This window comes from Meriones unguiculatus, chromosome 21, assembly GCF_030254825.1.
Source record: "Meriones unguiculatus strain TT.TT164.6M chromosome 21, Bangor_MerUng_6.1, whole genome shotgun sequence".
Taxonomy (NCBI): Eukaryota; Metazoa; Chordata; class Mammalia; order Rodentia; family Muridae; genus Meriones; species Meriones unguiculatus.
The window spans coordinates 10,445,659-10,459,654 of NC_083368.1; the positions used below are offsets into that span (position 1 = coordinate 10,445,659).

The following is a 13,996-nucleotide window of genomic DNA, read 5'->3' on the forward strand; positions in this document are numbered from 1 at the left end:
AGAGAGTCCTAGAAGGAACAGAAAAAGGCATCTTTGGTGAAAGTGACCCAGTTGGCTAAAATCAGCACAATTCATGCCCACATTTGTTGGAGGTTGATTTTACTTCCTTCCGCATTGCTTGAGAAAGGGAGGCGCTTTACGGATTGGGAACTGCGTGGGCCTTTGAGCTCCTTGCTTTGAAGAAGTTTGTCTGAGGCACTGGTATGTGAGTAGAGGTACTGTAATGTTCTGCTCGAGCTGAGGACGTGGTGGACAGCTTTCCAGAAAACCGTCATAAAACACACCTCTGACAGCCATTTCTAAGATTCAGTGTGAGCATTTCTGTACTCATGGCTGATGTTGAAAACCGAATGCCTTAGATTTTGATCAAATACAGAGAAGACAATAAAAAAATCAAAAATATACTGTAAAGCAAATGGGGAACTGGATGACTGTAAAAAACCGTTATTACCATAAAAAGTTGACCTTAAACTCACATGCTTTTTTTTTTTAAGAAATGTCTCAGAATTATACAAGCTTCAGCCATCATCAAACACAGGCACAGACAAGACCCTAAGTAGGAGGCACCTTTCAGGATCTTTATCTGCCTCCCCCCTTTCTCTTTCACACACACACACACACACACACACACACACACACACACACACGTCTTACTAAATTATCTTTACTCTTAAATCTCTTTGATTCATGTGACAAGCAAACTAGCACTGCATGAAGGGACATTATTTCTTGTCTAAGCCTCACTTCCTGAAAAGCCTGCTTATTTTAAAAGTTACCAGTGAACGTTTGTCAATGGTTAAAAAGTTTAAAACTAACCCCTGTAGTTTCCTCTTTGCATACCCAGTTGTCAGAACATTATTCTTGCCTGACAGAAAATAATCTGCTTTTCCTTCTGTGGCGTTCTTATCTAATCCTAGAAAGAAATGTCCTAGTGACCCTGAAATCCCCTTAGTGGTCTTGTCCTGTGCTTTCTTACCATGCTGTGCTGTGCTCCTAACTAACCCTTTCAGTACTCCGTGCAATTTCATGGATCCTGCTTCGTAGAAAAACCTTCCCTGTACCTTTCCCTGCCACAGGGTGACAAGTTCTATCCACTGTGTGGGCAGAATGGGGCCTTGTCGCTGCCTGTAGAATGCTGCTTCTCCATCACTTCATGTGTGAAATCTGCCCATTGTCATGCAGTCCAGACTTGCAAGCAATGGGCAGAGAATTCTTAGCTGCTGTTTTCTAACTTCCTTGTGGCACATGAGGCAATACCACCTGCAGAGACTGTAAAGAAGTGAACTATGAGGTTTAGAGAAACGCGAGGAGCTATGAAACGGTCCTTGAGAAGAAAGAAGACAAAAGAAGCCCGCGAGGTAAAAAAGAGGACATTTTGAAAATTGTCACTTTGTAAAGTAGCTATTGAACAGTATTACTCTCGTATGTTGTATGTTCACACGCCTTATCTCCACCTGTCAACGTGAAATACACTCATCGCCTCACTTCTTTACACTATAGCTAAGCCCACTGATCAAGCTTCTCGCCTGGCAGTATATTACACACCTTTAATCCCAGGCAGAGGCAGGTGGATCTCTGAGTTTGAGGGCAGCCTAGCCTACAGAGTTCAAGGACAGCCAGGATACACAGAGAAACCCTGTCTTGAAAATCCAAAAACAAGCAAGCTTCTAGCTTGATGACTTTAATTGACCCTTATTGCCTTAAATTTTACCCATCTCCTCATTTGCAGTTGATACTAACCAGAATTCAACTTCTTTAAATGCCTTATACAGTGACATCTATAATATGACTCCCCCTTTCATATGTTTTGTTTCTCTGGTCCTTTTCTTCCCTCTGTTCCCTTTAGTCACTTCCTTGTAGCATTAGTATTGTTTAGGGGTGTACCTATAATCCTTAGCTCGTATGACTTTAAGACACCTCGGCCTCCAGACATATGGGAATTTGTGGGTGTGTACCGCTTGTGTGCAGCTAAACTCATTGTCACTGCTCTAGTTGTGAAACTGGGAGAATGGAGCCTAAAACGAAGCAGACAAAACTCACATACAATAGCCATCTTTACACAGGGTGCTAGGCAATTTATACTTTTAGGGTACTCTGAGGGCTAGGCAATGTTACGAGAACAAAAGTTCACTTGAGTTCAAGCTGTGCACAGTCACATGGGCAAGGACACATCCAGTGCTTCTCAACCTGTGGGTCATGACCCTTTTCACATCAAATGACCCTTTCATGAGGGTCACGTAAGATCATCAGAAGACACAGTAGTATTCATAATAGTAGCAAAATTACAGTTACAAAGTAGCAACAAAGGGTCACTTCAACACCAGGAACTGTATTAGGAAGGTTAGAACCATGGGTTAGGCCATATACAGTCACGAGGACAACTCCTGCTTGGAGACATCCTTCTAAACAATAATGGGTGATCTAAAGTAGACCCACTTCTGTTTGTTACACATGGGAGGGGCACACTCCAACAACAATCCATGTTATGAAGAAACAGAGATTACAAGACTTTGTCTGGTTTCTTTGGATTTGTTTCACAAGTTCTCAAAAACTCTGCCCCAGCAGCTTCTATTCATGGCCTATGAAGTCAACAACGGGTGTCCAATCACCTGGAACTGGAGTTACAGACAGTTGTGAGCCACACAATATGAGCGCTGAGAGCTGAATTCAGGTACTCTGGAAGAACAGCAAGTGCCATCTGAGCCATTTCGCTTGAGTCAAAACTTGGGAGTTATAGGACATGTGCATTTCTTTTTTATCAAAAATAATTTTTTTCACACATTATATTCTGGTATCTCCTCCCAGATTTCCCCAGATCCTCCCAAGATCACCCATCCAACTTTAGGCTTTCTTTCTCTCTTTCTTAAGTAAATGAGCATATATAAAAATAATCAATCCAGCATAAAACAAAACAAACAAACAAACAGGGGAGAAAATAACCTAAAACAAAAAAGTATGAGAAACACAAACACAGAGATACAACCCATAAAACTACAAAATCAAAACCATAGTATATAAGCAAAGGACAAGGTAAGGTAAAAAATGCCAAAGAAAGCATAGAGACAAACATCTCCAAGAGTAACATTGAGCTTGTTTTGCGTTGGCTGTCTACTGCTGGGCAAGGAGCCTGTCCTTACGTGTGGTTTGTTATCCAGGGAGACTCTGTTAGAGAAAAATTACTTTTCCTTTATGAGCAGTTGTCAATTGCAGATAGCTTCTGGATTAGGGATGAGGGCTTGTGCCTGGTTTCCATCTCAGCACTGGGACCCTGTCTGTCTTGGACCTGTACAGGCCCTATTCATGCTGCCACAGTTTCTGTAGTTTAATATGTGCATCAGTCCTGCTGGACCTAGAAGGTATACTTTCTTACTGTGGTCTATACCCTCTGGCTTTTACAATCTGCCAGTACCATGAACAGTAGTCACTTGGTGTGAAGGCTCTATCTAGGTGCCATCTTGAATTCTCCATAGTCAATGAGACATGTAGGTGCTGTTTTCAGCAATAGTGTCTTACCATCAGTTTATTTATTTATTTTGAGAGAAACCAGTAGTGCAATAGCTTAAGTTGTTCAGAAGTGACCATTGGCCCCATTGGTCAACAATTTAATTAGATATAACCCATTTTTGGTTCTGGGGTTTTCATTTGGTGGTAAGAGAAGTCTGGTTGGGGATTGGTTCTGTTATTTCGTGATTCCGTTTAGATTTCTTTCATACATGTATATATTTTGAGAAGTTTCAACTGCAGTAGGTTTCCATATGACCCCTAAAATGTCCTTTAACGTTAGCTGTTCTCCCTGTATTCTCTACCTTCCTCCTCTTTCACTCCCATTTTCTGCTTAACCTTCCTGTTCCACTCTCCCATTCCTGTTTCTTCCTAACTATATATTCTATTTCCTCTTCCTTGGGAGATCCTTCCTCCCCACTAGCCCATTATTCTATACCTAACCTCTGTGGTTATAATAATTGTAACACGCCTATTGACAGCTTAAAAGCTAACATATAAGAGAATACACACATGCACACCCATGCACATGTGCATGCACACACACAGTTTCTTTTTGTGTCTGGATTTTTTAAGTCTATACATTTCCCTCTGAATTTCATGATTTCTTTTTCTTTTTTTCCTTTTAACAGCCGAGTAATGAATATTCCATGGTGGAAATGCATCACTTTTTCATTATGCATTCATCTTGGTACCATATGAGCCCTTGAAGTTTGAAAGTTGTTCCCCTTAACCTGACGCAGAACACAAAGTATTTTCATGCTACAGAAATTCCTCTGCATACCCTGAAGGGTCTAATATTTGCTCACAGCTAGTCTGATGTCTGTAATGACAATCAGTTCCAACTTTATCTTTGTTTTACAAGTAAATAAGTTACATTTCAGAAATATTTTAAATCATTGCCAGAGTCCACAGAATTATAAAGAGCCAAGGATGTGTAGTCACTCATGAGTATTTTTCCCACAATATATTGTATTTTGCACATTCTTCTACACTACAGAATGTGCTCGTTCTTCCATTTCTCAAAAAGTCACTCTGTAATCCTTGAGCGGGCTCTGTGATTTCATATGCTATATCCTTCTTTCTGGAAGCCCTGTGTATTTGCACACTGGGTGAACTATTCTGTCCCTGCTCAGATCATTCACAATATTTATGATTGTGGTCATGCTCCTACACAGCATGAGTCCTTCCCTGCTTTGGTGTAAACATTTGCCTTCTCTACACTTCATTCATAAGCTTTGCTACTTTAATTCTAGGATCACACATAAATATCGTTTTCTCTGCTAGTCATAGGTTTCTTTTGTAATTTTTATTTGTTATATCTAATTTTTTTATTTTGTGTATATGTGTATATATATATTTGGTGCACTCATATCATGAAAAGTCTATAAGGATCATAGAATAACTTGAAAGAGTTGTTCTCTCTCCATTTTTTTGGAAAGGATCATCCTGAGTGAGGTAACCCAGAAGCAGAAAGACAAACAGGGTATATACTCACTCATAAGTGGATATATACATATATATATGTATATATATATACATATATATAATATAGGATAAACATAATAAAATCTATACACCTAAGGAAGCTAATCAAGAAGGAGGACTCTGGCCAAGTTGCTCAATCCCATTCAGAAAGGCAAAGAGAATGGACATTGGAGGAGGGAGAAAAACAGGGAACAGGACAGGAGCCTACCACAAAAGACCTCTGAAAGGCTCTACCCTACAGGGTAGACACTGAAACTCATAGCCAAACTTTGGGAAGAGTGCAGGGAATCTTATGAAAGAAGTGGGAGATAGTAAGACCTGGAGAGGACAGGCGTTCCACAAGGAGACCAACAGAACCAAAAAATCTGAGCACAGGGATCTTTTCTGAGACTGATATTCCAACAAAGACCATACATGGATATAACCTAGAACTCCTGGACAGATGTAGCCCATGGTAGTTCAGTGTCCAAATGGGTTCCATAGTAATGGAACAGGGACTATCTCTGATATGAACTGATTGGCCTGTTCTTTGATCACCTCCCCCTGAGGGGAACAGCTTTACCAGGCCACAGAGGAAGACAATGGAGCCACTCCTGATGAGACCTGATAGACTAGGATCAGAAGGAAGGAGAGGAGGACCTCCCTTTTCAGAGGACATGGAGAGAGAGACATGGGTGGATAAAGGGGAAAGAGGATGGGATTGGGAGGGGAGGAGAGAAGGAGCTACAGGGGTGATACCAAGTGAATAAACTGTAACTAATAAAAATTAAAAAAATAAAATAAAATAAAAGAGTTGTTCTCTCCTTCTACCATGTAGTCCCAGAAACAAGTTCAGGTCATTAGGTTTCTTGACACAGACTTTACCCACTAAAGCCATCTTACCGGTTGGTTATCGGTTTTTAGAAAGTAAGTTGTTCAGAATCATATGAATATATCACAGTGGAGATTTTCCTAAAAGATGTCAGCAATAAACAGCCTGTTCAGTTACATGGGTCATAGGAGGGTGAGATTTAGAGTAAGCTATGACTAGAATTTCCTTACAAATCATATTCAGAATCCATAGTGGAAGATAATGTACAATGTACTCATGGTAATCAAATGTTTTATTATTATAATAACTGTGTGAGAGAATGTAAGAGGAAAGGTTTGCTCAGTTCACTTTTTAGCTTTATTGTTTTTTTTCCGAACTGTTATGAGACAGAACAACATGAAACAGAAGAGAAATGTTGCTTATCTTATGGTGGCCAGGAAGAAGAAAGCTACAGAGTAGGTAGCCAGGGACACAGGTATCTTTCTAAGGCATGTGCCTACTAACCTGATTCTTCCAGCTAGGCTCTACGCCTTTTTTTCCCTGAATTTCCTGATAATGTTGTCAAATTGTAAATATATGACTAATATTAACTCCATCCATTTATTAAAGCAGAATTCCCAAGACCCAATTGTTTCCAATGCCCATCAGCTTTTAGCACATGAGGCTTTGGGAGAACACTTCATACCCAAATCTTCCCACTCACAGAAGCAATCTCCCTGTCCTCACATGAAAGTGCCATGGAATCTTTTTTTAACTTCTGTATCTCACAGTCTGCTAATGGTTTTCATACATCTACCTCTTACCTAGGTGCTTGCTGTCAGGAGCACTGCCAGGAAATCTTCCTTGTAGCAAACATTCTCCAGGTGGAGTATGTCTCCTGAAGTGCCAAAGGCAACTGCACACAATGGCTTCCACCTTTGAGGATGAAAAGCGTTTTTCTCAACCTTGGTTATGCAGGCTCCTCATTCTATCTTGTACTTCCAATACCTTCCAGAGGTGTGCGCAATCACCATTCTGTCAGCTTCCTATTGCTTGAGTTCTTGTTGCTGTCTGGTTAGTACTTATTCTGAGCCAGTAATTTGCAATGTATTTCTCTGTGTTAACTTATTTAATCCTTGCCCCTTTCCAGACGGGGAACAGGCTTAATAATGTGAAATAATTTTTGCATGGTCTTACAACTCATAGGATTAGAACCAATCCCTAAACTCAAATCTATCCAACTAAAACCATTATTTTGCTTTTAATCCCCCCTTCCTCTTGTCAGCCATCTGGGAACTGGCCTCAGGCTGGTGTCAGGAGTGACTCCAGCCTCTCTGCAGCAGCTTCTCCTCTTGGCCACAGCACCACTCTTGGTTCAACCAGTATGCCCTTCTCCCCAGCCTCAACAGAACAGCCCTGGGAGTCTGCATTCTTCACCCACTAGACTGTCCTCTAAATGTGTCCCACATATTTGATTCCTTGAGTAAACAGCTTAGACCCCAGTAGGAGGCTGAACTGTGATTTATGCAGTAACACTGAAGGAGGCAGCTCAGAACAAAACAAACACTTTCCTGCTCTCACTACGATAATAGCAGAATGAAAAGCATAAGAAAATTTCTATTTAAGTAAGGCAGGAATGGGCCGGTGGCCAAGGCAGAGGGGAAGGCTTCTCTGGTTTTCCTTTGAATGGGATCACCAGTAGGCTGGTAGGTAGACTCTTGGTTCAGGAACGGAAAATGAGTCTAGGACTTGATGTGTTTGGAAGATAATGGAATAAAGGAGATATGAATCAATTACAGATTCTGAGACAAACTCGAAGCTTTTTTTCTGCGCTTCTATTGCCAAGAATAAATAGAGAGGACAGAGAACTGCAAGAGAAATGAGCAGACAGACTCATTTAATGAAGGGAATGGGAAAGTGGTGAGAATAATGCAGGAAACCCTATCGGTATGAAAATAGACTCTTATGGTAGAGCCTCTGGAGCACAATACTGCTGGGTGAAAGGCACTTTCAGGGGAAACATGCCTAAGTAAGAAGTATCATTTTCACAAAGAAATGTATCATTTTTATAAGGCTGAAAAGAGATTACATATAGAAATTTATCAGTTCTAAAAGCCTATTTAAAGATACAAGGTTCACAGGATCCTGCAAAGAATTTTCTTTTTTTTTTCAATGCAGTTTATTCAGGAACCTTGAACAATCATCTGACCCTGGGGAAAGCCAGCCCACAGCTTAAATAGCCTCTGGGTAGCCAACCCAGGCGTGCCACGTGGGCAATGCAGATAGGTCCACATACATGGAAGCAAGCCAGATCCTCAGCCTTAGCCAAATGTGGAGTTGTTTGTGACAGAGAGCACTCACCATCGGGAAGGTGGAAGGCGGAAACCAGCTCCATCTTTAAGGCATAGCATTCCGCAGCTCTCTACAGTTCCCCCTTTTTGTTTTAGATGCATCAGGCAAGAGTAGAGGTCTGATCTCTGATATTAGAAATAAATTGGGACTTTGTACTGATGTTCATTTAGGTGTCATCCACCCAAAGAGCATCAGACCTGTCAGATACTTTTTTCTCAGAGGCGGGACCTGGGGCATCAACCCGCATGCAATCAGACATGCTCTTCTCTGGGTCGAAAGCTGCTGACCCTGAGTGCAGTGCTTAGCCTCGCATCCTGAGCGTATCATTTTAGCTTTTTATAGTATCCAACCATGCTTGGGGAGAATGTCCTGCTTCAATGGCTGTAAAGGCCTGAATGATCATGGCTACATCACACTGTTGTGAGACTCTAATCTTGCATATATACCACAGGCAAACCAAGGAGACCAACACCAGAAGGCCTGCTAACGCTCCCATGCCCGCCCATTCCTTCAGGTGATTCATGGCTGCAGCAATCCATGTTGATAATCCTGTGGCTAGTCCTGCGTCCACTCTGGTACCTAAAAGAATTGGGGACTTGATATTTCAACTTTTGACCCTTAGAGCAGGAAGAATTGCCCTTATTTTTGCAGTGATCATTATACCTGTGTCTTCTCTATGACAGGTAATGACTTTATTAAACGAACTTAGACAGGTCTCATTAATTTTTCATGGAAGGATTGCCTATCAGGATAATTTGTTGGCGCCGGACAATATCATATGCTTCTTCCATGAAGAACTTGATCCTAAGGTTATTCAGTGTTAAGTTCTTGGTCCCTTTGGCCTTGCCAGATCTAGAACTCTCCTTGGAAATTCCAAAGATATTTAGATTTTTAACTGCCATGACCCCAATGAGTGGCCAACCCTCTACTCAGAACAAAACAAACACTTTCACACCTTCTCCTTGATAGTGACAGAATGAAAAGTACAACCCCTTATCATGAGCTGGGATTTAGATTTTAATCCCCTTTGAGCCCTCTTTCTAAATAAGCTTTTTTAGCTCTAGTTTGGATGAAAACTATTTTATGATGAGTTTGGAAGGGATATTAGAGAGAAAACTCAGGTCTCACGGAAGAAGGCACATGCTGTGCTAACCTACTCCTAGAAACAAGTTTCAAGACAGTTTCTACCTGTTTGTACTGTCAGAAAAGATAAGGCAAGGCCTACAAAATCCATTTTCTGAAGGATTTTGGGATAAGTACCAAAAAGTCTTATAAATTATTCTTTTTATTCAGACTCATAAACTATTCTTTCTATTCACAAAATAAGTACCACTAAATACTTTTTATCATACATTTAAGGGCTCAGTTTACTTGCTGCCAAGGTAAACAGGTTCCTGGGACCTGCATGGTGGAAAGAGAGAATTAATTTCTGCAGGCTGGCTTCTGACCTCCATACACATTCAGTGTCATATTGATAAATTAATGAATGCAGCAAAACCTTTTTTCTTTCAATGCAGTTTATTCAGGAACCTTGAACAATCCTCGGACCCCGGGGAAAGCCAGCCCACAGCTTAAATAGCCTCTGGGTAGCCAACCCAGGCGTGCCACGTGGGCAATGCAGATAGGTCCACATACATGGAAGCAAGCCAGATCTTCAGCCTTAGCCAAATGTGGAATTGTTCGTGACAGAGAGCACTCACCATCGGGAAGGTGGAAGGCGGAAACCAGCTCCATCTTTAAGGCATAGCATTCCGCAGCTCTCTACAGTTCCCCCTTTTTGTTTTAGACGCATCAGGCAAGAGTAGAGGTCTGATCTCTGATATTAGAAATAAATTGGGACTTTGTACCGATGTTCAAAAACCTTTTAAAATGGACTTTTATTTATTAATAAACAGATATTAGCGAATGTTGACAATATCTTGTCCTAGCTCCTACAAAGACTTTCCTTTCATCTGGGCTCGTTTTGAGACAAAACTCTTTTGGTTGTGCAGCTTTTTGGGTTGCTCCTGTTTTCAGTCTTCACCAGAAGCCTCTAATACAGATGCTTCAACTTTGGGTACACACAGTTTTCAGCGCTTTTATAATGATAGTCTAAACACTGTCTGGTTATTGGTACAGTTTTGAAGGCTTAGCTCAGACTTTTTCTGAAATGCTTTGTTGTGGAAAGTTTCAAATGCACATCAAAGTAAAAAACATTTTATGGGACACACTGATACTCCGACTACCTGAATCTGCCGTTAACACTTTAATCTACTTACTCATCAAGTATCTATGCATTTACCACTCCCTTTTCATCCATCAATATTTTTAAAGAAATTATCTCCAAATTTACTGCACAGAAGATTGTAGCCTTTCTAACACCAACAAAACTCATTTTCAGAATCTCAGCTCCTGCAACCTAAAAAGTGTTGTTTTCTAACACAGCTGTGGTTTAGAGAGTCTATTGGTCTGATCACTCGAGTCTCTTTCAGGAAATTCTTGCTTGCTTCTGTTTCTCAGAACACAGTGAGATCCAGGTATGTTTTGCTAGATGGAGCTGATTTTATTTTTCTTTTTAGTCTAAGATCTACTTAAGCACCCTTGAAGCAAATGACAATGTTTATTGAGCAAAGAGACCTAGTTACAGAAAATGGTGAGCAGCGGTGCCATGAGGGGTCATCAGCTCCTATGTCAGCATGTTGCTTCTGCTCCCAAGATGTGAAAAAACTCTGTGCAGTGAAGGAATTGTTCCTGGAGATTATGGTCCAGCCTTTGAGAGATTTCACACTAACACAGTTACTTATATTACTCATTTATTTAGTTAGGATATTCAGGGAATTATGCAGAGTTAAAACTTTATTGATCCAAAACTAAAGTATGGAAGGTGTTCATTTACAAATTCATATGAAGTTCATTTACAAGATGTTCGTTTACATTAACGCAGAATAGCTCCTTAAAGATGTGTTGGAGTTCCTACTTGATCGCGTCTTGGCTTGCTGTAAAACATACAACTTTGTGTGTCTCCGGATGCTAGAGTGTTTTAAGAAGCAGAGACAAGCTAGGACTTTCTGTAAGAGGCTGACCCAGGAACAGATCCATTTCAGGGTATACTACTCTGTATTCTGAAGGTGTCATGCTGTTCCTGTGTCTAAATGATAAATAGCAACTAAGTCTAAGAGTATTGCGTATAGGGAGCAAGGTATTAAACCATGGTACTAAGTGATGGAGTGTGTGAGTCATAAGAGGTCCTGAGAGCACAATGGACAATGTAGCTCGCTCTGCTCTAGAGCTGCTCTGCTTTTGCTAAGTTGTGAAGTACTTAGAGGCCCTTAGACTGGGAGGATTCATAGACTACAGACTGGTGAAAGCTAGCTATTTGCCATCTATCTAAAGTGCAGCAAAAACTGCAAGCATATAATCAAAACAGAGGGGAACTTTGTTCCCACGTTGCGTGGGAAAATTGTTCCAGAGTACATCAGTCAGAACAGTTATCATCAAGCAAATGAAAGAGAACAAATGCTGTCAAGGATGACGGGGAAAGGAAGCCTTACTCACTATAAATTCGAGTGAAAACTGAAACAGCAAGTATGAAAATCAGTATGGGGCTTCTTCAGAAAAGTAAAAAGATAATACAATATGACCTAATCATACCATTGCTGGACACTAACTCAACACACCTCACAGCCATATTTATTGTTGTTCTGTCTCCAATGGCTAACAAATGGAACCATCCTGGATCTCCATCAACAGATACAAGGATAAAGAAACCATGCATATGCACAATAGCACTTTATGTATGCACAGAGAAAAGTGAAATCAGGTCATTTCAGGTGAAATGAAACAGACAACCTGGAAATCATCATGGTAAAGAAAATTGGCCAAACTCAGATGGACAGTTTTTGTTTTACTTCATATGCAGGTTCTAGTTTTAGGTTATTAAATGATTGTGCATTTTAATCTGTACACTTATGCATATTTGTGAAGAGAGAGTCCTAAAAGCACAAAGGGGAAGAATAGATGTTAAGAGAAGGAGGGAGAAACTAGGGGACATGAAGTAGAGAGAGAGCTATTTGGGGATGACAAAGAGTAGCATCAAGTAAGAGAATAGAGGACAGGGAAGAACAGTGGGAGAGGATGATGAATAAGAACAAATTAAAGTAGTTTAAACAGATAAAAATGTCCTAAGGAAACACTATTTCCTCTAGTAACTTAAATTTAAATATAAAAAAGAGATCTGCTTTCACTCCAAGTCAGATTGAATGTCACTGGGGGTTATGGGATGTCACCGGGGCTTCTGCACAGATGAAGATCGAGAACGTGGACATCAAAGCCTCACAGTAGCTACAGGGATGATAAAGGGAGAGGGTGGCCAGAGGATGATCAGGACAGGCCTTAGGGTCTTTCAATACAATGATGGCTTGCTGTCACTCCAAAGACTGAGCATCTTAAATAAGGCCACGTCACTAGTGACTAAAGGGACTATAAAATGACAGAGCCAGGGATGGTGGTCTCTGGTTCATGGTATCAGAAGTGTTTTTATGGATAAGTGCAGGAAGCAAACGTGTAAGCACCCATTTTGAGCAAACTTATTTCAGTGCTCCAGGACCTCCATCCCACCACTTCCTATGCAGCATGTATTCGGTCCACTGTGAGCTGAAAGGTTTGTAGCACGTCAAGAGCCCACCAGTTAAGGCAGAGCAAAATATTTGAGAAAAACAGTGATTCAATGATTGAAACAAATGCCTTGGCGAAAAATTTGAATTCAGCCTATGAAAAATTAGTATTAAATCAGAAACCAGCCTAATCCTTTCTGCCAATACAGAACACTTGAAGAGCAAGCAACACACATTTTACTTTGCAGTGAATTATTTTCTCTTTTGCTTCTGTAGGAACTAGCACTCACAGGTTAGTGTGACTGGTGATATCCTACTCAGCTAAACTCAAGAAAAATTATAACTGTAGGAAACAGGAAATCGAGCTGTCAAAAAAGAAAAAAAAATCAAGTGACCTAACTGCTCAGCGAAATACAATAGGTTTATGGCAGTTAGGCTACCAAAGAAAGGCTAGGTTTGCCCCAGGCATTCTGTGTAGGAGCTTCTTTCTCCAGTGGGAGAAACTGCCTTTAGAGGAAGAAGAATGATTTATACTCATAACAAGGCTAGTCTTCCCAACATCGTAGTCACCATCTGCCTACTTGGGACATCCTGGGAAATCCCTGTTACGTGGAAGCCGATAAAAGTTAAAAAAAATAAATCACATTTCTCCTCTTGCATCCTTCCTCTGTGTGATTAGCATACAGACTCACTTCTGCTCCAGTCTAATGGGAACTTCTTGTTATTTCCTACTGTGAGTTAACAGACACATATGCTGTTCAAAGTTTGAGTATTCTCATCCTGAAAGGAACTGCGAGAGATTTTCTTTTTCTCCTTTTCTTTCTACTTTACAAGACTCTCAGGAAAGCAGCTTTCTTGTCTTCCAGGATATGGCTGGACTGAGCACCACAGCAGCTCACATGGAGCATGCAGAGGTAAGAACAAGTGTCAGGATGAGGGGGCCACAAACAGAGCCAAGAACACAGTTGTGGATCCTGGGACAGATGATTGAAGAGCAGCAGTAGTCAACCCACTTTCTTCAATTAAGAAATGCACTGTATATTATTTGACATTTTAACCCATATTATTTGACATGTGAAAGGCCACTGGTGGCTGTTGCACTGCCTTGGAACTCACTGGGTTGGGCTGCTTCTACTAAATGACAAGATCATATCTGCACAGATTTCATTCCCTATGCTACGTGCTTTTACATTTTGTTTTTATGTATAAGAAGTTAGTTCCAAGTAAAATAAAAAAAGAATACTGTAAAGATGTGGTTAGAAATAGGACATTT

At 40.7% G+C, this 13,996-nt stretch overlaps 1 protein-coding gene across 3 annotated transcripts in view; it reads left to right on the forward strand.

Annotated features, from left to right (window-relative positions):
- Tnip3 (TNFAIP3 interacting protein 3) overlaps positions 1 to 13,996 on the forward strand; it is an 87,445-nt gene that overhangs the window by 32,895 nt on the left and 40,554 nt on the right. For all 3 annotated transcript variants that reach the window (XM_021653053.2, XM_060373823.1, XM_060373824.1), the window contains exon 3: positions 13,590 to 13,637. In XM_021653053.2, the coding sequence (XP_021508728.2) occupies positions 13,590 to 13,637 (48 nt within the window). The remainder of the gene's footprint in view (positions 1 to 13,589; positions 13,638 to 13,996) is intronic.